Genomic DNA, 25,757 nt, shown 5'->3' on the forward strand with positions numbered 1-25,757 from the left:
GCGGTTGCCCTTCTTTTCTAGAAATCCCAAGGCACTTCATAGCCCTTTCCTTTGATTAAGGAAGACTGATATTATTGTTCATATGGGGGAAGGTGGTGTGCAGAGGCCCAAAAGCAATGCTTAAGGTCACCCAGCAGATCAGAGGCAGTGCTAGGGGTAAGACTCAAGTGTCCTGATTTCCACTCCTTTGCTTGAACTGCTAAGAGTGCAGCCTTTCAGCATGGTGGAAAAGGCTGACCCTCAGTTGTGTGTTTTGTCACTGCAGAGATGTCTGGGACCGTGGCTGATATTTCCTTGGTGCACTGGAAGCAGCAGTGGCTGGAGAATGGTACCCTGTATTTTCACGTCTCCATGAACAGTGCTGAGCAGCTGTCTCGGGTCACTCCACCCACCCTCCAGGAGCCTTCGGAGATAGTGGAGGAGCAGATGCACATTCTTCATATCTCTGTCATGGTGAGTTGAAGTCGCCAGTTCTGTCTGAGGGCACAGAGGACCGTCTGGGAGGGAACGCTGGTTGGCAGCCAGATTGGAGTGGGAGGGTGGTGATAAAGAACAGGCTGGCAAGTCCAGTTTACAAATGTCTGTATCCCTTAAGTGCGCTCGTTGTCTAACTCCTCTCTTGGTTGGGCCTCCAAAGAGGAGAGGTAGGTTTGAATGGGCCGGGAAAAAAAGTGTAGTTGTCTTTTAAAAATTAAATAAAACAACAGACTCTCTCCAGGGGAGAAGCTGTTGGGGAGGGTAAAAAGGAAGCTGTGATTCCTGGTGCCTCTGACAGCTCTTGAGGTGTGTTAGCAGAGTATTTCTCCTTGATCTTTCATTCTGGCATGTATAAAGGCAAGATCATGGGGTTGGTCTTGTCTTTTTGAAGCTTTCTTAACTTGAATTTTACCTATCAAGTCGGTATGGGCTATTGAGTGATCCTTCTCTTTCAAAGGACAAGTCTGATCTAAGAGGGAAAAGATAGTTCAGATCCTTTGAATATCTCTATTTCAGGTGTTTGTGACCTTTTTTAAACATATTGCGCATGTGCTCTGTTGCCTTTAAAATGTTTATTTTAGTATCTTATGAGGTGGTTGCCTACATACTTGAATCTGGTCCATTGTCCCTCTCTGCTTTAGAGTCCCATTTGTAAAATGGGACCAATTGTACTGTCCCTTAATTCCCATTGGGATACAAGTGAGAAGTTTAGGCTTGTAGATTCACAAAGTAGTGTGTATATGCATGTCAATCATTTGCCCAAGGAAAGTCTTTTATAGGATTGGAGACTGAGCAAACTCTACAGCTGGAGCCCTAATGTCAGGGACATCCTTTGCTTTTATAGATGATGTCTTTGTCTATGCTACAGCCTGTGCTTGAGTGGCCATGATGGGTTCAGAGCCACAGGAAGCTGCTGTCCAGTTCCACTGTGGATAAAAAAGGGTGAGAAGAAACCAGTAGGGATGGGAGGCTTCCTCGAAAACCCGCAGCAGCAATCAGCTGCAAAAGACCCATATGCTCATACTGTAGAATGTGCGTGTTGTCTTCGCACCTTCCGTTCATTTGAGGAGGAGGAGCACAGACCATGGCTGTGTGAAGGCTTTCCATTTGAACAAGAGGCTATTCGGCTTCTGAAGCTTAAATCTGTTCATTTGAGTGCCTYGACCCTTGTCAGGGAGGTTTTAGATTGAGCGCTGAATGCACGTGAACACAGAGAGAGGCTTTGCGTTAAGGCTGCTGGGCAAGATAAGAAGCAGTATGATGGAGGGATGGCAAGAAGGGAAAGAAATTGGGCACTCCAACTTTAGTGGATTTGGTAGGGAACATTTCTTATGTCCTGCAAAAATGTCAGTGTGATGGAGTGTTGGGGAGAAAAAGATAAAACTGGGATACTTAGAGAATGAGCCTGAAAAAATGGGCGAGAGAGAAAACAAGGAATGGAGACAGCAGAGCACAAGTCTGGGATGTGGAAAACTTGATCCCTGATTTGAATGGGGGGTTGCTTGGCTATTCTGGTCAAACCTCTGCCAGTCTCATGTGCAGGACTGTTCTACTTTGTAGGTACGGAAACAGTCTGTGACCAAGGGTGAGATACTGGTTCCATAGCCTGGTGATTAGTGTGATTGCTTGAAATGTGGATTTTCTTTATTAGGGAAAGGAAGAAATGTTCCTTATGTACAGACCATGTCATAATTCCAYTTTCTTTTGTAGTCCTGGTACTCATAGTTGTGGGATTTGGGGTCCTGACCTGGCAGCGTAGGTCTGGGCCAGTGTACCAACTTGCACGCACGTCCCTGGGAATAGCCAGGGGGAGCAGGCAGAACTGTGCAAAAGCCCTGGATGCCTTGGTCAGGATTGCATCACAGACTTGACACTTTGCCCAGTTTTTTGGAAGATTCATTAACTTTTTGAGTGAACCTGAGCCAAGTTTTGAGTTTCTAGCAGAAGATATATAGTTGTTTTTTCCTCAAAAACCACATGGAGTTGTATAGCTAAAGTAAAACTGAGTGAAAGTCTTTGTTTCTTGGATGAGATACTCCATCGGAGCGTCTGGGCTTTGTTCAGCCTCCTTTCCCATGCTTTTCCATACCTCCCTGAGCCCAGCTGAATTGCATCCCAGAAACAGCCCACCGCTTTGAGCCCTTCTGCCTCTCTGGGGGAGCCCCATTACCGCACGGTGCCGTGCTTGGTAGCCGCCCGTGCCGTCCCCGTACCAGCCCCAACCTGCGGTGCTCGCTTGGCATTCAACCTCCTGTCCTCTCGTACACCCTTGGTATCCTTACTCCTTCTACCTTGAGATTCAGCTTGAATTGCAGACTGAGCACCTTGCGCGCCGCATGGGAGTCGTTTCAAACCGCCCCAACGCTGCCTTTGCAGCAGCCGTGGTCCTGCCCTCTTGGCATTCAGAGTCTGCATGCCCCGTTCATCATCTGCCTGGGATCTCACCATAGGGGACAGGGGGAAGCTTTGGAAAGTGCTTCCTTCAATCTCATTTAAGTGACTGTAACACTTACTTTTACCTGTCTCTTCATTCTCTGGCTGAGTTATGGAGAGCTGGGTACAGTTTGCCTGTGGGATCTCTCTAATTCCTGACTTTACACGTTTAGGGAGTGTTCTGGCAAAGCTTTATTGGACAAAGAGACATCTCCAAGCTGAACTCCCTCGTACAGAACCGTTACTTTGGATTTGTGTTGATGTTTATGATTTGGCTGGCTTTGCTCGTCGCTCGTGCTCTGCCTCCAAAGCCAACATATCCGCTGTGCTGAGCTGGGGCCCTGGAGAACCGGCTCCAGAGGCTGAGATGCCGGTGAGCGCAAAACCCGCGTTCAGAGCGCCGCGGGGCAGGGCGGGTGTTTCGGYGCTGTGCTCCGTGGCGAGGCGAAGCCCCGGTGCTGCGGTGTCGGACTGAAGGGAGGAAGAGGGGGCGCGCGGGGCTGAGGGCAGGAGGGGGAAAAGGGGCAGCAGGGACTCGCTTGCGACCTCGAATTAACCAGATCTCAGCATCTCTCGTGTCTAACATACCTTTCTACCTCCTTTACTTTTTTTCCCTGTAATCTTGGTTGCGTGTGTGCGGCTTTCCAGTTTTGGGCTGTTTAGTGTTTATTTATTTATTATTTTCCCCCTGCGTGTTATCTCTCAATGCACCGAATCAGCAAGGAACATCGTCCTCCTTTAAACACGGCTAATTCTGTTTACGCAGAAGCTGGTTGCTGGGGGGAGGCTTTGGGGAGAGGTGGCTGCAGGGGGCCGGGGCGCAGGGCTGAGAGCCGGCGGGGATGGGGGGAGCGGGGGCGAGGAAGGGTCCGTGCCGGTGCGGGGAGAGGGGCCGCCGGGAGCCTGCGCCCCTGGGTGGTCATCTGCGCCTGCGAACGCCCTTGGTGCTGTGCAGCCGTGACGCTGTTCACACCTCTGTTCCCAAGCCCAAGGGCATCTTTAACAGCAAAAAAATACATGTTTTTTCCTTTTCTTTTTATTTTTTTCCTCCTCACTGTTTTTTCCTAATCTTTCCCCAATGAGACGTAACATTAATTACTGCAGTTAAAGGGAATTCAGTCTCCATTACTGTCTGCCACCCCTTTCCTCTTGGCTTGAGCATCTGAAATTTGTCTCCCAACTGAAAAGGAAGGAGGAAAGAAAGAATATGCAAATGCTGGATTTTATTTATTTACTTTTTTTGCGCAGTGTCAAGTAGAAAGAAATCAATATTTTTGTCATTACGCCTGTTGTGTTTTTCCACATAATCTTTGCTGTCATTTGGGTTTAATTGTGTTGTTTCCTCTTGTGTGGAAGTAAATCTTATCTGTTTTGGATTAAAATTCAATGAAGGTCACAGCAGCTCGAAAACTTACCAGGCTGCAGCAATTAATGTTCATTTGGCTTTGATAAATTGGAATGTTCCCCACAATAGAACTGGAGTGGATTTCGGAAGCAATAATTCTTCCATTAACTCAATGATTCCCCACATGATAGAGCGTCTTGTCMCTGCTCTGTTTGTCATCTGTCACTTCAAGGATCCGGGCATATGCCTGATATGATTTATCATGATTATTGGGGTTGCTTGTGTCAAAACATTTTAAACCACTAATTATTCTAGCMTTGTAAACTGCTGAATTCAACAAAATGTAAGATAAATTTTTTTGCACCATCTTGTTTACCTGTTTAATTATTGTTCTGGGTCATTGCAGCCCTGGGCCTGAATTTRCATTTAATAGCATCTGCCTTAAATGTGGACTTATTTGGGACTCTGAGGAAGAGGAGAGGTGGGTGCCAGCAGGAGAAGCTCATTTAATCTCTGAGCTGAGCCATCTCGGGTCTCTGACCTCCAGCCAGGTGCCCTGTATCTGGTAGGTCCCTAGTGTTCCTTTGGTGCTTCTCCATGCCGGACTGCTGCAAGTGGGACCATGGGGCTGGGGTTTGGGCCAAAGTGTGGAGCAGGAGGGCAGCAGCTGAAGGTGAGGGCTGCTCTTCTGTCCCCAGGACCCGCCTTTTCCTTCATTCCTTCATTCATTTCCTTCATTTCCTTCATTTTCCTTCATTCCTCCCTTACGTGCCGGTTGCCCGAGGGCAGAATCTCTTGCTAAAAAATGTACTGGGGGCAAATTCATGTGGCACATCTGAAGCCATCCTGCTAGAGGCTGGACTCTTTCCCTCTGACTTGGTCAGCTTGAGATTTTGAGGGAACCCAAGGACCAACCAAGGGAACCTATGCTCCGCTGGAGGGTAATCACATGGATTCTTCCTTCTGCATAAAAAGGTCAAGGGACTGTGCCCTGTTAGGGAAGCAGAGAGAGATGCCATGAGCTGAGGCAGCCCTGTTGCACCCTCAGCATTGCAGGTGGCTGGGGCTGTTGGTGCTCGGGGCGTGGGTCTTGGACAGTCCTGGGGGTGAAGGCGGTGAGGACCATGCCAGGTGTGTGGCTCCCAGAGGAATGTGCTTCAGGTGAGCACCGCCTCGCATGCCTTGCTCCATCCTCCCCCGAGGCCTGAAGGCCGCTGATGGGGAGAGGATGCACAGTCTTATTGCATCTCGCTGACAAGGCAGCAAGAGGCTCTACYCTTGTAGCAGCCAAAAAACGTGGCTACCAATGCCACGGGCTGGACTCTCCTTAGTCTTACGCCTGTGCGAGTGATGCAGTAAAGTGACTGGCTGTGTGCGGGTGTTTCAGAGATCGGAGTTGGTACTGTGCRAGTGTTTGCGTAAATGAGTTATCCGTTGACTCACGTGTGTCTCCAGCAGAAATAAGGTGGGCACTTTTGAGAAAGGTAGCAAACAAAAGCCTTGTTTCATCTCCTACTCGTCTCCCTGCTAGGGAGTATTTGGGTGTCTGGAATAAAAGGTGAGCGGACCTCATCAGGTTGTTTTTTATGCTTACCTTCTGCTGGCTGTTATTGGCAATAGCCAGTTTGCTGCTGGATTCTAGGTCTCCCAGCAGATTTTTTTCGGCTCTTATTTATATGGGTTTCCTTTTTTCTTCTTGTTCTTATGCATCCTGATGTTTCCCTAATGATCAGCCTTCGGTGCTGTGTTCTGTCAGCTTGTGAGATGGGTATAAAGTGTGCTCTTAAACACTTCACTCTGATTTAGCAACCTGCTCCGGTGTGCTCTGAAGTGGAGCCTGGGGAGAGATTCTGCGGGCCTGATTCACCTCGCTGCAGCCACTGAAATCAATCCCAGTGAGTGTGGTTTTGCATCGCTGCCTGGCGGTTACGAGGGCTGGGGTTAGTTCTATAGCTTCTTAAGCCCTTCGATAATATACAAGAGTGAGTGGAGTTTTAGAAGCAGTTTCTATTTCCTTTCAGAAGCTTTTTCTCTGCCGTCATCCAGCAACAGCCGTGACAAGTGCATTCATTTGCTTTTTTTTTGCTTTTACACCTGTGAACCATATCATGACTCTCCTTCTCTCTCCATGCTACACTGCCCGTGTTTCCTCAAGGAGCCTGGTTCTCATTAGGATCTCTGCTTTCAGCTTGGCTGCACAAAGCATTATGTGTGGCTTCGTGCTTGTCCTGTGAACGATGCACAATCATTCGGGTGTGATCTTAGCCTTCCCCCAAGCGCCTGTGTTTTCCCATGCTGAAAGAGCCCCTTGGCACATATCCGTTTCTCAGATGGCTGCCCTGAACGCAGCATCTGTCCGATGGGTTGGACAGGATTGTGAGGTCTTCTCGATATAGCTCTGCTAGCGCCATTTGCTTTGTATCCGCATGTGCTGGCAGGGGTTACTCTCCTTCCCATAAATGGTTATAATAAACCACCAAAACTGTGCTTATCTGAGTGTGTACAGGAGGGAGAGAAGAAGGGGAACTAAACGTTTGAGCTCTACTGGGGAGAGGTGCAACTTCTGTGTACAGATAAGACTGAAACCTTGTGCAGAGTTGGTGATCCTCATCCTCCCCAGCAAACAGTTCTCCAAGTGAGCACTCCTCGCGTACCTTCAGACGTGTGCCTCGAAGTGTGCAATCCTTCAGCTTTAATGTTCCCCTCTTCTTGGCAGTCTTTTGAGTACTGTCTCGTCTTCTTACCCTTCAATGTGTTGTTCGTCTCGGTGCAAAGCTTCTCAATGGATTTACTTCCCGCCTGACTATATAATCACAGCTGGCATCCCGGTGTGTCCTATGGGTGTCATTGGCCACTCCAGTGGAGCTAAGTGCTCCAGCAGATGTAAAATGTTGCTTGAACCTCATTCTGTTTCTTTGCTGTGTGTCTTGCTGATGGCAGCACTGGAGCTCCTGTCAGCCAGCTCAATTGGAAAAAAATGGTGTAACATGAATAATGAGGTAATGAAGAAGGCACAACATCTGTGTCATCATTTCTGCACCAGGAGGTCAACTAGATTCATAAAACATGCACTTCCAGCTTGAGATATGTTTAGGAATTAATTAGGGTAGGGAGAGAATTGCTGCAGTAGCAGATTTTCTTTTCTGAAAGGTATTAAAAACCCAAATTGATCTCAAATGAGCTGTTTCAAAACAGAGAACTGGGTTCAGTGTGCCCCCATGTGAGAATCATGTCCCTGTTCCCTGCTTATGGGGATGGGAAAAGGAGTTGCCTAGCCGGACTTCCAGATGGGACCAAGCATCCAGAAATCCCACCAAAGTGGATGGAAGCTGCAGTAGCTCAGCGTGGTTGACAAATCTAAGCCATTAGTTCCTTGCCCAGAGTAGTGTCGCGTTAGCAGTCCTCCCCCGGGCCCTTGCTGGACATGCACCTAAGCTCTTTCCTCAGCTGCTTTGCCAGGGAAGGGGTTGGGCTGAGGATGCTTAGTAGGACCTTTGCTGAGTCCAGTGGCACAAGATGGTGGGGCTGAGCACCTGCAGATCCCATCGATTTTTGGGACTGGGAGGAGCTCAGCACATCTGGAAGCTGAACTTCACAGTAATGGTCGTCTTAACTTTGCCCTGTGCAGTCTGAAGCAACTTGAAGCCAGTGGGACTCAGAGGGATGCATAAAGTTATAAGCATGTGGTTGAACCCATGCAGGAATGGGTTGCTGATTCAAACCTTGTTTGGGAATTCTGCATGAGTGGGTGTCAGTCCCACCTCGTCAGTTTACAGGAGATATGAACACCTCCTGGCTGGTCACTCAAGGCTCGCCCTCCCTGGACTGGGGGAACTTGGAGGCACAAAGGGGAATAAGAAGGAATGAGATGGTTCCTCAAAGGGGAGGAGTGGGGAGGGCTGTAGAAAGGGAAGAACAGATGAAATGAAATTTTAATTCAGCCGCATGGTTGAGTGAAGCAAGAAGCATGTCTCCTTGTCTTCTCCCTGTAGTGCTGTCGATAGCATCTGCTCACTCTTGTGGTGGGAACGTTCTTGAGCTTTGAGTTTCATTTCCATAATGTTCCGTTAACTAACTTTTTGTGGGTTGGGAAAAGAAGCTTCTCTTTCTTCCACCCTCCCCCTCTTCTCCACTCTCCTCATCTGTTATAGAAATAGTATAAAAAGGGTACTAAGTGTAATTAATGATGTGCTCTTGTATTTAGGGAATTCATTTTGGGGGGGGATTTGTCTTTAAAGTGTCATTTTTGTGACAAAGACACCTGTTATGTTAATAATTTTTCACTAATCTCTCAATGTTTCCTACCTTAGTTACTGTGAATACATTAGATACTTTATAGCATTCTATCTAGCAGATTTCCTCCTCTCCCCTACCCCCCGTGTTAAAATATGTACTGTAACTGGAGTGCTTGATTTGCATCTCTGATAAAGGCAGGCTGAATAAATACTCCTAATTCATCCAAACCGAGGAGCAAACTAACTTTCTTGTGTCATCCCCAGAGCAATCAAAGTTAGTACTCGGAAAAAAGCAGCCGTAGGAAGCATTCGGGAGGGACTTGTTTTTTGCAGATGGTATCAAATGCATGGGATGTATCTGCAGCCTTAGAAAATTCCCAACTTTAACATGCTGAAAAGAGAAAATGGCTGGAGAGGAAAATGCAAAGGATTCTTGTTGGGTAGCCACTATGGTCAGGGGATACAAGAGCTAGAAGGAGGATGCTGAAGTAGTGAGGAGATGGGGAAAAAAAATACAGAAGGATTTTGGAAAGAGGGTGAGGGAGCATTGGAATCAATCAAAATGAGGGAAATAAAGCAAGGCATTCTGTGCATCTGCCTTATCCCCATTTGTGTGTGCCTCCATACTGCAGACTGCATCAGGCACTGTGTTTTTATAGAGCAGCCCACGGGGCTATGCATGGAGCTCTCAGATTTCAAATTCTTATCTTAAAGTTGTTCCCTTCCTTCCTTCTCTCTGTTCTCCTTCCTGCTATCTGTATGGAGGAAATACTTGTAGCTCTACACTGTGGCAGGGCGTAGCTTGTATCTCTGATTCTTGACCTTTTCTCGTTGTTCCTTCTCTAAGCATGGACAAAGATAGAAAAGTCAAGTTGTGGTGTTGTAGCTCTGACTCGGCTTCTGGTTTGCAGAGCAGTCAGAGAGGAAGGAGCATCCTTGTCCTGCACGGATGTGTTATTCTCATTGCCTGCTGCAGCTGGTCTCGCCTAGCTGCAGGTGTCTTGGAGAAAGCAATTCTGTGCAGGAGCCTGGTGCTAATCTTTTGTGTTATGTCTGAGTGTAAAGTGCCTTGAGTATTTGATAGGTACCTTTGAAACATTGAAGTAAACACAGAAATGCTTTGCAGCTACCAGCCTAGATTTAATCGCTTTAAACTGCCAGTCTCAAAACTACCTGGCATGCTGCAGCAATGATCACAAGTAGAGCCAGGCTCGCCTTAGAAACGAGAGCATCAGCCACTCCAGACAAGTGTGACCTAAAATGTGTTGTGCTGGGGGAAGAGGGTGATATGGTAGGGGGTGAGCATTGCTCTCTCTGCGGAGTCTGAATGGTGCTGGAGGCTTGTGCAGGTGAGACAGAAATGTGACCTTAAGCCTGCTCTGCCTCTGTCCACTTTTGTGTAGTCCTTGCCCTGAACACTGGATTCACCCTTGAAGGGGTGGAGCATACCTTCAAAATACGGCTTGGAGATGCCATTTGGGTTGAACCATGATGAAGAAACAGAAAATTCTATATATTTTTTTATTGTTATAAGACTTTAATCCAGGAAAATTCTGGTGGAAACCAACTTCTTCCAAGTGTACTCCTCTTTGAGAGGCGCGTGTGGTGACAGGGTTTGGATGGCCCATAGATCAAAGGTACTTTCTAATGAAGGAAACTGGTGTCCAGAGCTGCAGTCCTTGCCCCGCTTGCCTCAGGTTGTTCCCATCGCAGGTGATGCGGATGTGGATGCTGTACAGTGCTTGGTGCCGGCTCGCTCCCGGCTTTCCTGGGAAGCCTGTGCTTCGTGTTGCTGTGCCTGACAGGAGCGTGGCAGATGCGTGGAGGAGGACGCCTCGGCACGCTCCGTCATCTTCCTGGAATAACGGTAGGGGATGGTGCTGCTTCTCCTGCTTTCTAGCGGGATAACTCAGCCTTTGGCTCTGGCTACGCAGGGAGCAGGTGTTGGGTAATGCACTGCTTTAGTCTGAGGCTTGCTTTTTCTGTGTCAGCTGTAAAGGATAGCTTGTGTGCTTGAATGCTGGACTGACTTTCTTTCAGACGAGGAGTGAAGTGTCTTACCTTTTCCTACAGCCCTTGTGTTATTCTTGGAACTACCTAGCATCTGTAGTGATTCTCCTTTAAATACGTGTGGTGCAAGTTAGAAGCAAGCCAGCTGGGCAAGATAAAAAGGCTTATATCTCAGTTAAAATGTTGACTGTATCAGGAGTTAGTTTGTGTAAAGGTGAACTATGATAAATTTTGTTTAGAATAGTTTAAAGATGACTGTGAAGGACTTTGCGCTACAGCTCTGCAAAAGACTGAATTCTCATTTTGTTGGCAAATCTCAAAGATTGGAGTAAATTTTAATGACAGGATGAAATGTAGCATCTTATTTGTCCCCAGAAATGTGATATTTGCTTTCATTTTGGTCTTTTTTTTCCCCATTTAAAAACAAAGTGGGCTTGGTTCCACAAGGCAACGTTATAATGCAAAAAGGCAGAATGCTTTTTGTTTAGGAAAGTGTCAGAATGAAGTGTTTCTACTCTTCAACACTTTCCATATCCTCCCCAAAACCACTTGCACTTTAGTTTCAGCTGATGCAAAGCTGTCTAAGTAGATATTTGTTGAAAGCTATTTGTTGAAAATCTTGCCAAGTTCTCCTTTGAGTAAGTATGGCTAAATCAGATGAAAGTTGCACCGGTGGAAAGTGGTGAGTTTAAAGGATGAGGACATGGCCGTCTCTTACCAAAGAGGCTATTTAAATAGGTACGTTTCTCCCATCTGTGCACTGCCTAGCCCTGCACTGTTGCAGGAAAATGGGAGTGGGAAACTCGCTGGAAACGACAGCAAATCTGAGTAGTTACTACTTTCCAAGATGAAGGAAAGGCTCAAATACCTGCTGACCTGAAGGAGGGGGAAGATCCTTACACATCCGTTTCTGAATCTCCTAATCATCAGAGGGCTGTTAATGTAGCTCAGAACTTTTTTGAAAGTGTGTGTGCCTGGATCTTGTTGCTGTAGGAAGTTGGGCAAAATTCCCACCGACTTAATTGGGAGTAACATCAGGCCAAGCGTGGTTATTTTTACCTGACATTGTTCCTGCTCTGCTGTCTCTCTCCCTCCCCTCGCCTCCCTGGACAAAAAGGAACATGCTCTATTTTAGCCTTCAAAAGGTCTCCGTGAGCTCTGAGCAGCAGCCTTGCATTCGTGGTGCAAAGCAAAGAAAATAAACTAATTATGTTTATTTYAAAATCCAATTATCTGAAACTACTGGAAAATAAATATTCTTGAAAAGCGAACCGTTTTGCTGGGCAAGGCTTTGCCTCGGGTGGGCAGCTGCTGAGGTCGCACATCTCCTTCAGGGCTGGGACCAAATGCATTCAAGGTCAGACTGGCTTTGTCGTAGCTGCTAGCGAGGGGGCAGGCGTGAGTGTCAGCCCTCCGGCTCCACTGGGAAACACTCAGCTTGCAGGGTTTTGGCACCTTGTTCACTGCATTGCTCTTTATCCAACGGCAAAACTGGCTGTTCTCCCTTTCTACCCTCTTTCTCCTTCTTTGTTCCTCAGGAAAGAGGAGGATTTAGTCTGTTTGCTAGTAAGAAGCCTCACATTGAGGCCGGGGCTCTGATGGGTGCTGTTCTTTCATCTGCCCACGAAAGATTTGGCCCTTTCCAGTAGCCCAGCCAGGACCAGGCAACTGGTGCCATGGTGGAGGGCCAGTTACAAACCAGATTAGCACCTCGTGGGGAGATGCTGGCATCCTGCTCAACGAGAGCTGTAGCGAAGCAGGAACGAGGAGGTGTTGGGATTCTCTTAGTCATTAGCCAACTGGTCTTTCTTTTCCCCAACGCTGTTTGTTTTTCCTCTTTTTGGATGTGGCAGTGAGAAACCTGCCTGCAGGAGGATGGCAGGAAAGCAGACTGATGCTTTAGCTATGTCAAGTATCTCTGTTTCACTTCATAGTGACATATCTGGTTATGAACTCATCACCAGTCACCCCGTAAGCAAGCTTTAGCTCTCCTGCTATCCTGAGCATATTTTTCCTTATTGCGACAAATCCATGAGGCATGGAGTAAAACCGAGGGAACGAGGTGGTGATGGCAGCAATTGCAAAGAGCTTGGGGGGAGGGAGGGTCTGGGGGAGCAGAGAGCAGCTCTGGAGTTGAAGTTACTGCTTATTTTGCAAACATTGCAACGTTTTGGGAGCATCGTTCAGCTCTAGTGGGAGCAGAGAGCATCTCTGTTGGGGGACAGGCTGTGATAAGGCAAAAGTAAACAGATGGGCAGCCCTGTTTGGATGGGGAGAGCAACGTGAGCCGCAGTTGCATGGCAGCATGAAATTGCAAAAGGGGATGATTGGATGGAAAGCGCTGGTCCTGCGTTAATGCCCCAAAGAGACTCTCTTGGTATGATTAAGCTGCAGGTTTTGCTTGGCCTCTCCTGGAGATCCATCATTATTCATGTCAGCACCAGGCCTGTCAGACTCTYTCTGCCATAGAAATTAATGATTTGAACTCGACGACCCGCTCACATGATGGGATGAGGCTCCATAAGGCAGCGCAAGGACTCTGCAGAGTGACAGGATCCTTCAGAGAGGAGAGCTGTGTCTGGGGGAAGATAATCCTGCACTGCATCCCTGGGGCAGTTGGGGTCTTGCAAAATGACCTGGGCAGGGCAACCACTTCTGCCCCCTTCCTCTAGTGGGGGCTCAGTTAGGGTTAAAGGGAGTGTTAAAGAAGAACGTGCAACTGTTTGGATGCCTGGTGTCTCTTGGGAGTCTCCAGGTTCAGGCACGTCCCCAACTACCTTGTTGCATTTCAGTCTAATGCTAGACCACAGAAAATGTCCTCTCCATAGACCCCTGTGTTACCAGCTCTCTGCCTGACTGTTCAGCTGTGTGCAGCCTCCTACTGTTTGGAGGCCACGGGAGAAAAATATTGGGGTTCCGGGAGAAGGATCCTAGGGCCCCAGGTCTGAAGATCTCCATGCTGAAGATGTGGTGTGTGACTTGTCACCCTTAGTGCAAGGTTGGGTGAAGATGCTCATTTGCAAAGTCTGAGCATAGGCAAAAAATGCTGTAAGGTTTATAGAAACAGGTGAATAGAAATGAGACAAAAGCTATACATACATCTACCTGTTACTTGAGTTAGTGCCAAAGATTCCTCTCACTTTGCAGCATCTACCTAACAAGCTGTGAGATGCTTCTCAGCTTTGTGGCTGAGGACCCAGTGATAAAGTAAGCTTTGTGCCCTTGGGTTGAGTTTACAGGAGAGGATTTGGATTTGGCAGTGCCCTCCCTCGTTGAGCAGATTGAAAGTTGCAAGTTTAGGGCTTTTTTGGGTGCCTTACATTCTCTGCAAAGACAGCCTGGTAATGTTACTCCCTACGGCTCGCTGAGCCTGGGCCGACACAGCCAGCCTGTGACTGGCTCTCGCATCGCACTGAACGTGTGAATCGGGTGCTTTGGGATGCTATTGGTTTTGGGGTGACAGATCTTAGCTCCCTCTTTGAGAGTTACCTTGATGCCCAGAAATAATGTCTTAAGACATCCTCAGCGCTAGATTTAGGCCGTCCTTTTACAGGACCACCAGGGACTCGTGGCATGTGCTGGGCTTAATGCTTCAGCAGTAACTGTAGTGTGAAGCTATTTGCAATTCTCCTCTCGCTCCACGTGCTTGGACTGCTGCCTTTGCCACACAGCCCGACTCAGCCTCCAGTTGCCTAGGGAGTAAAGGCAGGAGGAGGAGGTGTCATCCAAGTTGTTCCAGTAGCTGGTGCTTAGTCCTGTGAATTAGGGAATAACCTTGCAAAAACAGAGAAGTTAAGTGACCCAATACCTCCCCAACCCTGTGCCCTTTGGAGAGGGAGAAATTGGGTGGGCTGTTTTCTAGCTTCAGTGTTTCTTCTGCCACCTCTAAGGTAGGGACGTGTGGCTTTATATGAGCATTTCAACAGCCTGGTGTATGKTCTGCAGGGACAGCCAAGCCTATAGTTAGGCAGGCAGACAGATCTGGACAGATTTTTCAAGCAAGATGCTCTCACGGCCTTTGTCACATCTACCTTAGGACATTGACTGCTGCTGATTTGGCTACCACAGTCCCTATACATCCCACTGTGGATCTTGTACCTCTCCTGGGCCTGCCAGCCCTGAGCATCCTGCAGTGCTCACCGGCAGTGCTATCTCTCCGATAGTCGGATGGTGGATCATTCATTGTGGCGTGGAACTGCCTTTCCCCGGCTGAGACACATTTGGGTAAAAATTGCCCTGCAGCAGATGCAAACCCTTGAAGGGTGCTTGTCCCTACCTGTGTATGCCCAGACTGAGCTTGGCTGGATAACTGGGGTGTGCCACGTGGTGGGAGGCAGCCCCTGGCAGAGGTCACCCACGTTGGCTTTGAGCCACTTGTGCTCCGCAGGGCTCTGCCGTGCAGAAGTGTTGGCCCTGCCAACCTAGCTGGTCCTGGCGGAGGGAGCRCTGCATAAATATGACCAGGCTGCTCTGGTCCTAGGGCTGGCTCAAGCTTTCTAGGCGTTGCACGCTGTAGCTGAGTCTTTTGAGTTATATGGTAGCTGAGCTTGCCAACATGATGCACAAAGATGGGAAGAACAGCGTTAATGATAAAGTAATGTGCTGTGTACGTCTGCCAGCCAGTGTTTTAAAGTGATCACACTTCATCTTACCATGCCTTGCCGGTCTTCTGGGCATCACTGCTGACAGGTGATGTCTTGTCACGTTTGCTTTACATGCTGGGATACCTTTCCTATTACCCGTTCTGCTGCAGTGGAGGAGAGTGGGGGTTATGCTTCCTTCCTCAGATAAAACAATCCTGTTTAATAGAGCATACTGCTATGCGGCTAGGGAGTCGGAGCTTAGCCCTGACACGAGATTTGGGCTTGTGTGCTGAGCTCAAGTCGTTGCTGSGTTAGATAGCTGCGATTGTCCCCTTTCTTTCCCAATTTGTCCCCTTCCTTTCTTCCCCCTTGTAAAAAGCAGTTAAACATCAGACTCATCTGTTCTTCTCTGGGAGACTGGTGCTCCCAGCTGTGTGATGCTCAGGCTACGGAGTATTTTACAAGCAAAATCCTACCCTCTGGGCACTGGCGAGCTCCCTTCTCAGGCAACGTCGTCAGCAGAGCAGATGTCTCTGAGGGACTGCTGCTCACATCCAGGAGAAGAGAGGGTGCTCAGGACATCCATGCCGGTTAGCTTGCTGTTTTGGCTTGCCAGATTTTCACGCAAAACCCCTCTGCTTCTCCCAGTGTGCTCAAACCTATCAGCAGAGCTGGGAGCTGCGCACCAAACAGTGCCGCTCTCTAAGGACTGGCCGAGGTAACGAGGACTCTTGAATCGGACGAAACGTCTCGGCTCGAGGTGGAGGCGCCGCTTTTGCAGGCTCTGTAGAGCTGCGTGGGGGCAAGGGGGGCTGCGCGTAGTTCAGGTGCTCCTTCCTGACTGCTAAGGCGGCACCGCGAGCTCTGCTTTCCCTTGCTCCCTGCGGGCGCTGGGTGCAGGACCTGCCCCGGAGCCCCGTGCCGTGCAGACGTGTTACGGGTGCTCTGTGCCCAGATGGGCTGCTCCCTATGGAGCGAGCAAAGGGGAGGTGCTCAGAGGATGGGGATACTGAGGGCAGGGAGGGTGATGGTGTTACCCTGGCCTGTAGAGCAGGTCTGTGCGGGGCTTGGGCTCGGCTCCCGGCTCTCCCTCAGTTCCCCGCTCGCTGCTGGCATGCCCTGGGCGGCTGGAGGGAGCGGGCCAAGCCTGCGAGCCCCGTGCGCCGGCACGACGCCACCCTGCCCCGCGTCCCTCGCTGCTCCTCTGCATCTCCTGCTGGGAGAAGGAACGGTCCCAGGACATGTCCTGTCACCTGCGGCCGCAGCTCTGCCTCCTCAGATTGGCCACGTTTCCCTTAACAAAACAACCTGTGTGGGTTTTTTTTTTTTTGTTTCTAAATGGCCCCTTTTCGCTTTTTCGTGCTCTTCCTCCTTGGCATGCAGGTCTGCGAGGGGGAGGGAGCCTTCAGCCAAGCTCTCCATCACATGTCCCTTGTTTTTCTGTGTTATTTTTTCCCCACCGCTGCCCTTGCCAATGAAAGGACGTTGTATAGCTGCGGAGACTGGCAGGGGCCGTAATGCCGGCTGCCAATAGCCTCAGTGTCTGAAAAGGCTTGGGAAATACAAGCTCTAAATTAGCTCCCAAATCTTCTTTTTTTTCTCTTTGGTAAAAGAGCCCTGCAGAGCAAGCCCGAGCTCCTCTTTTGTCACTCGGCTTTCTCCCGTCTCTGGCGAGAGCTCCGGCTTTGCCGTGGGGCTTGGCCGCCGCACGAGCCTGGGGAGCGCGGCATGCCGTGCCCGCGGTGAGCCGGGGAGACCCTGGGCCCCGGGTGGCCCGAGGCAAGCTGGTGCCGCACCTGGAGCGGCGCCGCGGGAAGGCGAAAGGGCAGCTCCTCTGGCATCCCTCCTGCTTACAGCCCCCGCTCCGTCCTTTCCTGCCCCGTCCTCCCCCGCCCTGCCCGGCGCGGGAAGCTTGGCTGCCTCCCCTTAGCCGTTTTGCAGCGTTCGCTTGGCGAGCGCCTTTGGGTTCTCAGCTGCGACGCTCCRGAAAGCGGGAGGGGAAGGGCACAGCTGACCGATGGCTGCCGAAAACCTCCCGGGGGGCTCCGAAGGCAGCGGGCTGCGCTGGCCCCAAGGACGCTGCCGAGAGGAGCCAAGGTCACGGCGTCTCGGGATCCCTGGCAGCACGCGCAGGCTAGGACATCTGGGGCCAGATGAAGCCCCAGGAGGGGGGAGCGGGACGGCTGCTGACCGCGAATCTGATAGAGGAGGAGATTACCTGTGCTGCGCCAGCAACCGTTCCCCCACCCCTCGTTTCTGCCCTTGCCAGGTCAGGCAGTGACGGCAGCATCTGCTTCTGCTGAAACGTGAGGCGAGAGCGGGGGGAGCAGCTTTGCGCCCGTTTGCTGGGTATTAGTAGGGCAGGGTGACTCCAYGGGCTGGTTTTTTTTTCTGGGGCACTTGTGCCCTTGGAGAGAGATCGCTGCGCTCTGGTAGAGCCCGGGGAGCAGCCTTTGCTTGGCCGCGTCGTGTTTGCGGGTGGCCGCAGGATGCTGCCTCGCCTCTGTGCCTCCGCTTTCTCGTCTCCTGCGGTAGAGATGGAAAGGGCTTAGTTTTGTGGTCCGTACTGGAAATGCGAGCTTCAGCTGTACAAATGCCCCGCTTCAGCTGTACGAATGCCCTGCAGTTCAGCATCCCCACCGGCAGCCAGCCTGCGCCGCTGAATACAAATTGCTCTTCAGACATCTCAGCGGCCCTGTGCGAGCAGCCGTGTGCTCAGGTGTCGCGTGTGGAGCTTGGGCATCGCATCCAGCATGCTCCAGTCTCTTACAACCTCAGACCAACCCGGAAGGGGCTCCGGCGCCTTGCGCTTTCAGGCTCTTGGATTCCTGCCTGGTTTTCCTGTGGGTGGAGAAGGGGCTGCTTCCCCAGAGCTCCGGGCTTCGCCCGACCGCGCAGGCGCGTCGCTGAGGCTCGGCGAGGGAGCCGGCTGCTCCTGCTGCGCCGCGCGAGGCTGGGCTGCCACTGCGAGCGGCGCTCCCTCCCCGCACCGTCAGGGATGGCACGTGCGTGGGAGAGTACAAGCTCTGAAAAGCAGCCTCGGGCGCTGAAGTCTGCCCGCTTCATCCTAGCTGTGGATACCTTGGGAAATAGGAGAGGAAAATTCCACTTCTAGAGGCATGTAACTTCTTTTTTTTAAAGGCTCTGTCTAACTCCTGCTCTCTTTCCCCCTCCCCTTGCTCTGCAGCCAGCTCTGAAGCAGAAGTGGGATTTTTCTGCCAATGCAATGATTAGCCTTTCTGCTAATGACCCAAGAACAGTGTCCAAAATAAATGAGCCCAACCTGCTCGTCTTATTAGCCAAATGATTGTGAGAAAAGAGGAAATATCTGCAAAAATTGCTTAGGCAGCTGGAATTTGGAAGCATAGTAGAGTCATTGCTTGAAGTACGGCGAGGGGTAGACGAGCCATGCATCTTCCACCAGCTGTCCCTTTCCCAGCAGGGAGAGAGCCCCTGGGTTGTCGTGGTGGTTCTGCTCTTCCCTTGCTCTCCCTTTGGAAAAATAACCTCTCTGGTTGAGGGTCCCRCTTGCTGCAGCTTTGCTGGTTCTCAGGGGTGCAAGAAGCCCTTCTTGCTGGTGTAGGTCTAGGATAAAACTTCAGCTTTATGGAACTCATAGCCTGGGAAGGGATGTCTCCGTGCTGTAGCTGTCCCCTCTAGCCTTCCTACAGCACAAGGCCTTTATCATGTCTGGAAGCTCCGGGGTGAGCAGTAAGCCAGTAGGCGGACAACTTGGCTTTCCCTGGGACTGGATTTTATTCAATTTTACAGGCCTAGGGGTTGTCCTGAGAAGCCTGGGTGCAGCTTATTCCATATTTAGTTGAGTCTCAAGGCTGAGGAGTTTTGAATTCATGATCTTTTGACTCCACCAGGGAAATGTCCCATGTCAGTGCTTGATTTCAGAGTCGAGCAGTGTGCCACGTTGTCTGGAGCAGGCACATGGGGTTCGTGTGTGTGTCCTCCCTTTCCAAGGCTGCCTCTCACTGCTAGGCTCYGGAGCAGGGAAGGGTATTTCTCCTCATGCAATTGGTGTCCAGTGTGTGGCTTCTTATGTCCTTGGCTGAGCAGTCATTGATCTGTTTCTGCTGGAGCAAGCAGAAGGTCTAACTTTCTCCTCTGCTTACAGCGGCAGAAAATCTGAGGAGAGGTTGTGAATCTAGTAATGTGGAAAAATCCCATCCTGTTCCTTTCACCTTGAAACACCTCTTTGTTGACACAGCCTCCCACCGTTGGGTGGCAGACAACAGTATTGAGATCTTGGTTAGGAGGTCAACTAATGCAATAACTGGTAATAAGTCATTCTTCAGTAGTTCTCATGTCCTTCAGCCTTTTCTCAAAGCGCTTGCAAAAGTCATGGAGCATCCTTGTTTTGTACCTGGGAATGATGAGGCGCAGAGCAGGGAAGAGATGTGTTTAGGGGCTTACTGGTCCATCAGGCATGGGACCTAGGAGCCCCGAGCTGCCTGTTACCTGCCTGGCTGCGTGTATTTTCAGTACAGGGCATATTGTTTGTCAGGGTTTTGCAGAATGCAGATGGTTTGAAACGTTGATTTTGGTAGAGAGAAAGGGCAGGCCCTAGAGACAAAGGATGTGAGACCCACCTTGTGGGTGGTCACATTCGAATAAAATGAGAACTCCCCTTGGGAAGGGATTTCAGACTCTGAGTAAGTGGATGAGGAGAAAACAGGCACGGGTGCAAGAGAAGGGGGTACGGTCATAAGAAGGGACAAATGCACAGAGAAACCGGAGGGTAGGGTTGTAGAGCCACTCTGAACTGTTCCTGCCTGGCCAGCTTGTGTTAGCTGCTGCCTTGAAGATTCAGTCAAGGTGGATGTGGCCATGTTGCTTTTCCAGGCTTCTCTCACAGAAGGCTTATATCCTTAGCTTGGGCATGGGCAATGTTTTGTAAGGAGTAATTTTGGGGACAAATTGTTCTTGCCAACCCTTCCCCTTGTGCACCCTCAGGATTCATAGGAATCTGCTGAATTTAGGTTTCTGCAGCAGTCAGTGAAGTCACAGGCCTGGCTGGGCTCACGGCCCCACCACGGTCCTTGCCGCATCCTTGCAGCACAGCGCTCCCACCCGGTCCCCTCGCGGGGGGGAACGGCTGGAGGCGTGAGGAGTGCACAGGGGGCCCCTCCTTATCATGAGGATCAGGACAGATTTAACCAAGCTGCACAAACAGAGTTGGTAGTAAACCTAGGCATCTTCCACGTCCCAGTTATTGCTACATCCTCCAACTTWATTTTCGTTGGTTCCCTTTTCCCACAGCTGGGAGCCTTCTCCTGTGCTTTTTGCCCCTTCCCTGTGATAGATACCCTTGGAGACTCCTGCTTTATCTGTCCCTAACAGTTCTTCTCTTACCCACTCACCAAGGTCTCCATCCTCACTTCTGTCCTTCAAGGTTTTCCCCACTCCAGAGGCTTGGGGCTTCTCTGCAGGCAGAAGGGATGGAAGAGCTGTTCTGGAGCAAGTTTCCAAAGYGTCCTTAAAGTAGTATATGAGGACATGCTTTTCAGATCTAGCTGCTTCTGAAACCAGGGAAAACAACAATGTCATATTGCAGGCTGAAGTGGGGCAGACTTGATCTGGAAAGTGTTCTGTCCTCGAATTGGCATGTCTGGACTGAGAATTTCTGTGGCAACTTCTTCCCTCGCTCCCTGTGCCCCCGCGGCGCTGGAAGGACGTGTCCGCTGGTGTGCACTGCCGACTGCTGCTCAGGAAGGTGCTAATGACTTTTTAACACAGTGCAGCGGCAGATCAGAGCGTGGGCTATGAGATAATGTTTGTTCTGACCATATAAATAGAATCCCATATTTCAGCGCAAAGGGCGCCTGCCGGAGCGGTGCCGTGTCTGCTACCTCTCGGCTCTCTGGCTYGGTGCTGTCTGTCACCTTTAAAAACAGAGATTGAGAGTGTGGAAACGTGGGTTGTCTCCCTGGTCGCTGTGTGCACACGTGTCTCGGTAGGTCTCTTTCCTGCTAAAAGGACTGCTAATGTCCTGACCCTGGCATGCCGCTGTTCCGCGGCGCAGCCGAACAGCATGCGAAGCCGGTGTGGCTGTTGCTGAGAAGGGCTCTGGGGTCTCCCAGGGTGGCCGATGCTGCCACCCCGGCAACTTCTGCGAGTTTAGTGGAAGGCTACTGGTGTGGGACTCGATGGGCCAGTTTTGGCTGGGGAGGAAGGTTCGTTTCAGCCTGTCTGTGTGGCCGAGGTGGGTGTTGCAAATGTGTTGCTGGTATCTCTGCTCTGCTGCTGGTCCTTGTGTGAGATTGTGTATCAGGAAGGATGAGGGATGTCATGCCGGTTTTGTGGGCTTGGTTTGAGATGTGCCATCACTGGGAGAGTGCAAAACTCCACCATGTGTCCCGAAGGCTGCTTGTCTTCTCCTTCCGTCCCCACTTCACTTCCAGGGGCATACGTGCACTAGAGATATAGAGATACTGCCCGTTTCACGTGAGCTCTGGAAGTGTTTTTTGCATGGCCCRTTGCCTCCCTGGTGTTGGGGTCTCACTTCTAGATGTAAGGGCTGTTCCCATCCAGACTGTGAACGTGGTCCGTATAAGATACRCAGCTCTCAGCTTGCAGGCCTGGGGGGAAGCCCTGAAGCTGCGCGTGGCTGTTAGCTGGCAGGGCAGCTCCATTTCCAGCGCGGAGCTGGGGGGGAGCAGGGTGCAGGGGTGTTTTCTCTGCCTCTAACGGGCTCCCCAGAAGCGGTCGCACAGCTGCAGCCTGATGCACTTGTAGCTGAGACCAGCCCTGAATGCAAAACCCAGGTAGCCTTGAAGCCGGCTGTATCGCATCAAAGGCCTGGCCGTGCTCGTGTAGCGTCCTGTTTGATATCAGAGAAAAATGCCCTTGTTCTTCTTGTCCCTTCTCGACTGAAGGCAGCTGGAGACTTGGCTCACGATGCGCGAGGCCCAAAAAATTGCTAGTAGGAGGAAGAGTTTCTCTTCCTCCGAGCCCCCCACGTGCCTGCCATATGCTTGACCTTCCCGATGCGGCTGAGCTGAGACCGCACGCCTGCCCGCGCGCTCGGCATCGCCGCTCGCGTCTGGGGCCGCGCGGTGCTCGCTCGCCCTTGCAGGGCGCTCGGCTCCCGTCAGCACCTCGCCTTCTCCCCGGCGGGCAGCGGCTGGATCGCGTGCACCCTCCCTCGTCTGGGAATCCCACGGTGACTCTTCAGCAGGCAAATAAGCAGAGCTGAATTACGACCAAAACCAATTCATGCGTATTGTTTGTGTGTGTTTATGTGTATATATAATATACACTTTTTATATATGTGTGTGTATATATATTTTACTGAGCCAGACTATAAAAGGCATGATGATCAGAAATAGAAATTATGGCTTTTTTTTTTTTAATTTAACTGCATTCATATATAACTAGTTCTTTGCTTTTTTCCATTTATACAGACTTAAATTGCTAAAGTGTCTTGGACTTCTTTCTTCCTTTCCTAATTGGTAGGGGAATTGCTAATTGTACATTTTTGTTCTGAGAAGTTTCAAATTGAAATGATCATCTGTGCTGGAAAACATCCTGACAGTGCAAATACCCAAAACTCAAACATGAAGTGGATAAGCAAATGACTCTTGTTATATATGCAACCATCAATGTGTTTCACTGCACTGAACTTCCCTGGAAAGCTGCCTTCAGTCTTTGGAGTTTTGAAATCGGTGGGAGTCAGGGTCTGAAGTAACTTGGGTACAAATGAAAATCTCACTCTTTCTGCCTGAGCAGAAAAGTAGCTATGCACTGGTTTTGAAGTGTTGGCTTGTTTAGGAAACGCCAACTCAATGTAACTTTCTTAAACAAGTTTTTCAGGTTACTGCTGAAGGAGTTTTACTTTGGAAGGTGTGTTCGTTTGTGACTGAAGTTTTTGTCGTCTTTTGGGGGGAGGCAGTTGTTTGTTTGTTTGTTTTTTAAATAAAATTAATTTTGGGGAATATTTCAAACCTCACACGCTTGCTTAACCTGTCAATGGCACTGACATCGGTTGGGATACTCCAATGAGTAAAGCCACTCTTGAGCTTTTGCAGGATCAGGATTACTCTTTCATAGGATCTCAGAAGTGGAAGGGATTTGGACAAGCCATTGAATCCGCTGCTGTAGCCCCTGGGCAGGATCAATAAACCTTTGTCATTCCTGCTGGATGTTTCTGTAGCCTGTTCTGCAAGGCTTCCACTCCCCCCAGGCAGTTGTTGCAGGGCCTCACTCTGAAGCAGATTTGGGTTTGGACTGTGGTTGACCTGACGAGGAGCGGCCTTAGAAAATGCAATAAAACACGCTTCATTTGTAGCATGTTGACTTCAGCCCAAGTTTGCAAAAGAGTAATTTTTCAAGTAAATTTTAGTGTTTTGGCCTGATTTAAATAAGCAGGTGGTTTGAAGTGATTGATTGAAGTCTTTTTCCTGTAAATGTTTTGCTCCAAGGATTTAGCTTCAAATATTTTGCTTGCCTTAGCCAGCAGGAATACAGGCTGACAGTTGTCCCCTGCCCCTGGAGTTGCTCAGCTGCTCCTCTGTTGCAGCCTGACGGCTTCTTGGGTCGGTGATGCCAGAGGTGCATGCGTGTGGAGGGCAACTACCGCTGCCGCTCATCTCCGCAGCACTGAGGTTCAACTCATCCAAGGGCTTGGAGGAGAAAGGTGAAATAGGAGGTGGTTGGTGTCTGAGCTGGACAGTGAGGTTRCTTTCAGGGAGCTCAGAGAGCGGGTTCCTACTTAGTTCCTGGGCAAGAGAGGGTGGGAGGCAGCCCTAGAGAGCCATGCCCTGGGCAGCGCTCTCCTTCTTCTCCTGGGACGCGGGAGCCTTGGGGACATGCTAGTCAGAGAAAGGAAGCAAATGCCTTGCAGCAGGAGGGAATGCATGGTAGGGGCAGGGGAATATATGGTAGCAGCAGAGCTGGTGCTTTTTAAGAGGAGAGATCTAAGAGCTTCCATCACTTTTTGAGGAAGTCTCTTGAAGATCTTCAGCTGACCTTCTCCTTTCCTATCGTCTCCTTCCTTCAGCCCAGGGTAGCTCACCCCAGATCCAGGGGCTTGCAGGCAGAAATGCCTGTACTCCACATCGCTGTCTCTCCTCTTCTTGCTCCAACAATCAATTCCTGCAGGGATCAGGACGTTTGGTGCCTTGGGCAGGTGCCACGAAGTGCTGCAGCAATTGTGAAGGCCCTTTTGTTTTTCCCCTGCCTAGGGTTCCTGTACATTTGTGCAAGACACATTCAGCATCTGATCTTAAAGCAGACAGACCCCGTCCGGTTTGCTCTTCTGGTGTTTCTAGGGTATGGGGTGAGGGCACCTGGTTTTAGATCCAGTAACCGACCGTCCTTCTGTGATCCTCATTGCACCTGTCAGATCGTAATGGATTTATCCTTGTCCCACTCCTGTGAAACAGGGGAAGCACTATTCTTGAGTTGCAGAAAGGACACTATGATGCAGGAGCTAAATGACTATAAGGCCAGATAGAGCTGTGACAGAAGCTGGGAACGGAACGTAATATGTCAAGCGCAAGGGCAGTGCTCGACCCCTCAGCCTGCCCTCCCTCCTGCCTCGGTGAGCAGGAAGTCATGTGCAAGGTGTGAATCAGGGCAATGTGCTGTTACACGTCCTCACCTGGGGTCTCTGGTGCATAGCAAGTCGTTGGAAGGGATAGTTTGGTATCACTATGCTCTGCAACCCTAGCCAGGAGCAAGGGCTCTCTAGGGTTTGATGTAAAGGCTACTGTCCCCTTACTGCCTGGAGCTGGTAGTCATCAGTGGTGGTAGGCGTATGAAATAGAGGAGGGAGGATCAGTGTGTGCAGGGGAACAATATGCTGCAAATGAAGCACTTGCTTATTAAGCTCTGAAGTGCCAACTTGCTGTTTGCCTGGATGGAGCCAATATACAGTGTTGCTGGGCCTCGTTATTGGGGTAGCTGTGACACCACCTCCCCGGGGGGAAGCGCRTGACCAGCGTACGGAAGGTGTTCCCAGCCTGGAGAGGTGGTCGCTATGGAAAAAAGTGGAAAGCTGAAGCACGATGCAGGTTCTTGACCTCCTTGTTGTGGTGCTGTTTATCTTGCTTTTTTCATCAGCTCACAGCTTGCGAGCGTTGTGGAGTCCCTTGACCCCCACTAGTGTAGCGTGTCCCCTCTCTGGCGCAAGGACAGAAATCGCTCCGTGGCACAGGGCTGTGCTCTGTGCGGCTGGTTGCTGCAGAAGGTATCGATTGGGYTGTGTCTACCAGGGAGGCTCCTCTGAGCTTAGTTGCACTGTATAAAGAGTAGCACTGAAATATGCGTAGGGAGAAGGGGGGGAAAACGAGGGGAGGCTGACTTGGAAGTGAGAAGTCTTGGGAAACRAACTTCAGTTCAGATTCCTTTACCCCTGGGATGCCCATTCTAGCAAGACCYGTCGGTGGTGGGCAAGAGGTGCTGTGGCTTAGGGCGGCAGTGCCCTGTTGCAGATGTCCCTGGCGAAGCCCGTGTACTGTTGACCTGATCAGCCCTTCCTTGCTGGGTTTGCGCGCATGCTTCTCCCTTCCTTTAATTTAAAACCTTGTTTGCAAACTGGCCTTGTTTTGTGATGAGCATTTATAGGCCAGACAGTGAAGCAGTCGCTGAGTGTGTAATTTTACTTGCCTGGTGCTACTGGGACAGGCTTTTCCACTCCTTCTGCTACCTGGGGCTATTACA

The 25,757-nt window shown here is 50.3% G+C and overlaps 1 protein-coding gene across 1 annotated transcript in view; it reads left to right on the top strand.

Moving 5' to 3' along the window:
* The first annotated feature begins 267 nt into the window (after positions 1-267).
* The window catches only part of ASTN2 (astrotactin 2), a 365,002-nt gene continuing 339,512 nt past the window's right edge, over positions 268-25,757 (top strand). The window contains exon 1 of the mRNA XM_026059690.1: positions 268-453. Within this exon, the coding sequence (XP_025915475.1) occupies positions 268-453 (186 nt within the window). The remainder of the gene's footprint in view (positions 454-25,757) is intronic.

Source organism: Apteryx rowi, unplaced genomic scaffold (genome assembly GCF_003343035.1).
Source record: "Apteryx rowi isolate R43461 unplaced genomic scaffold, aptRow1 scaffold_16, whole genome shotgun sequence".
Taxonomy (NCBI): domain Eukaryota; kingdom Metazoa; phylum Chordata; class Aves; order Apterygiformes; family Apterygidae; genus Apteryx; species Apteryx rowi.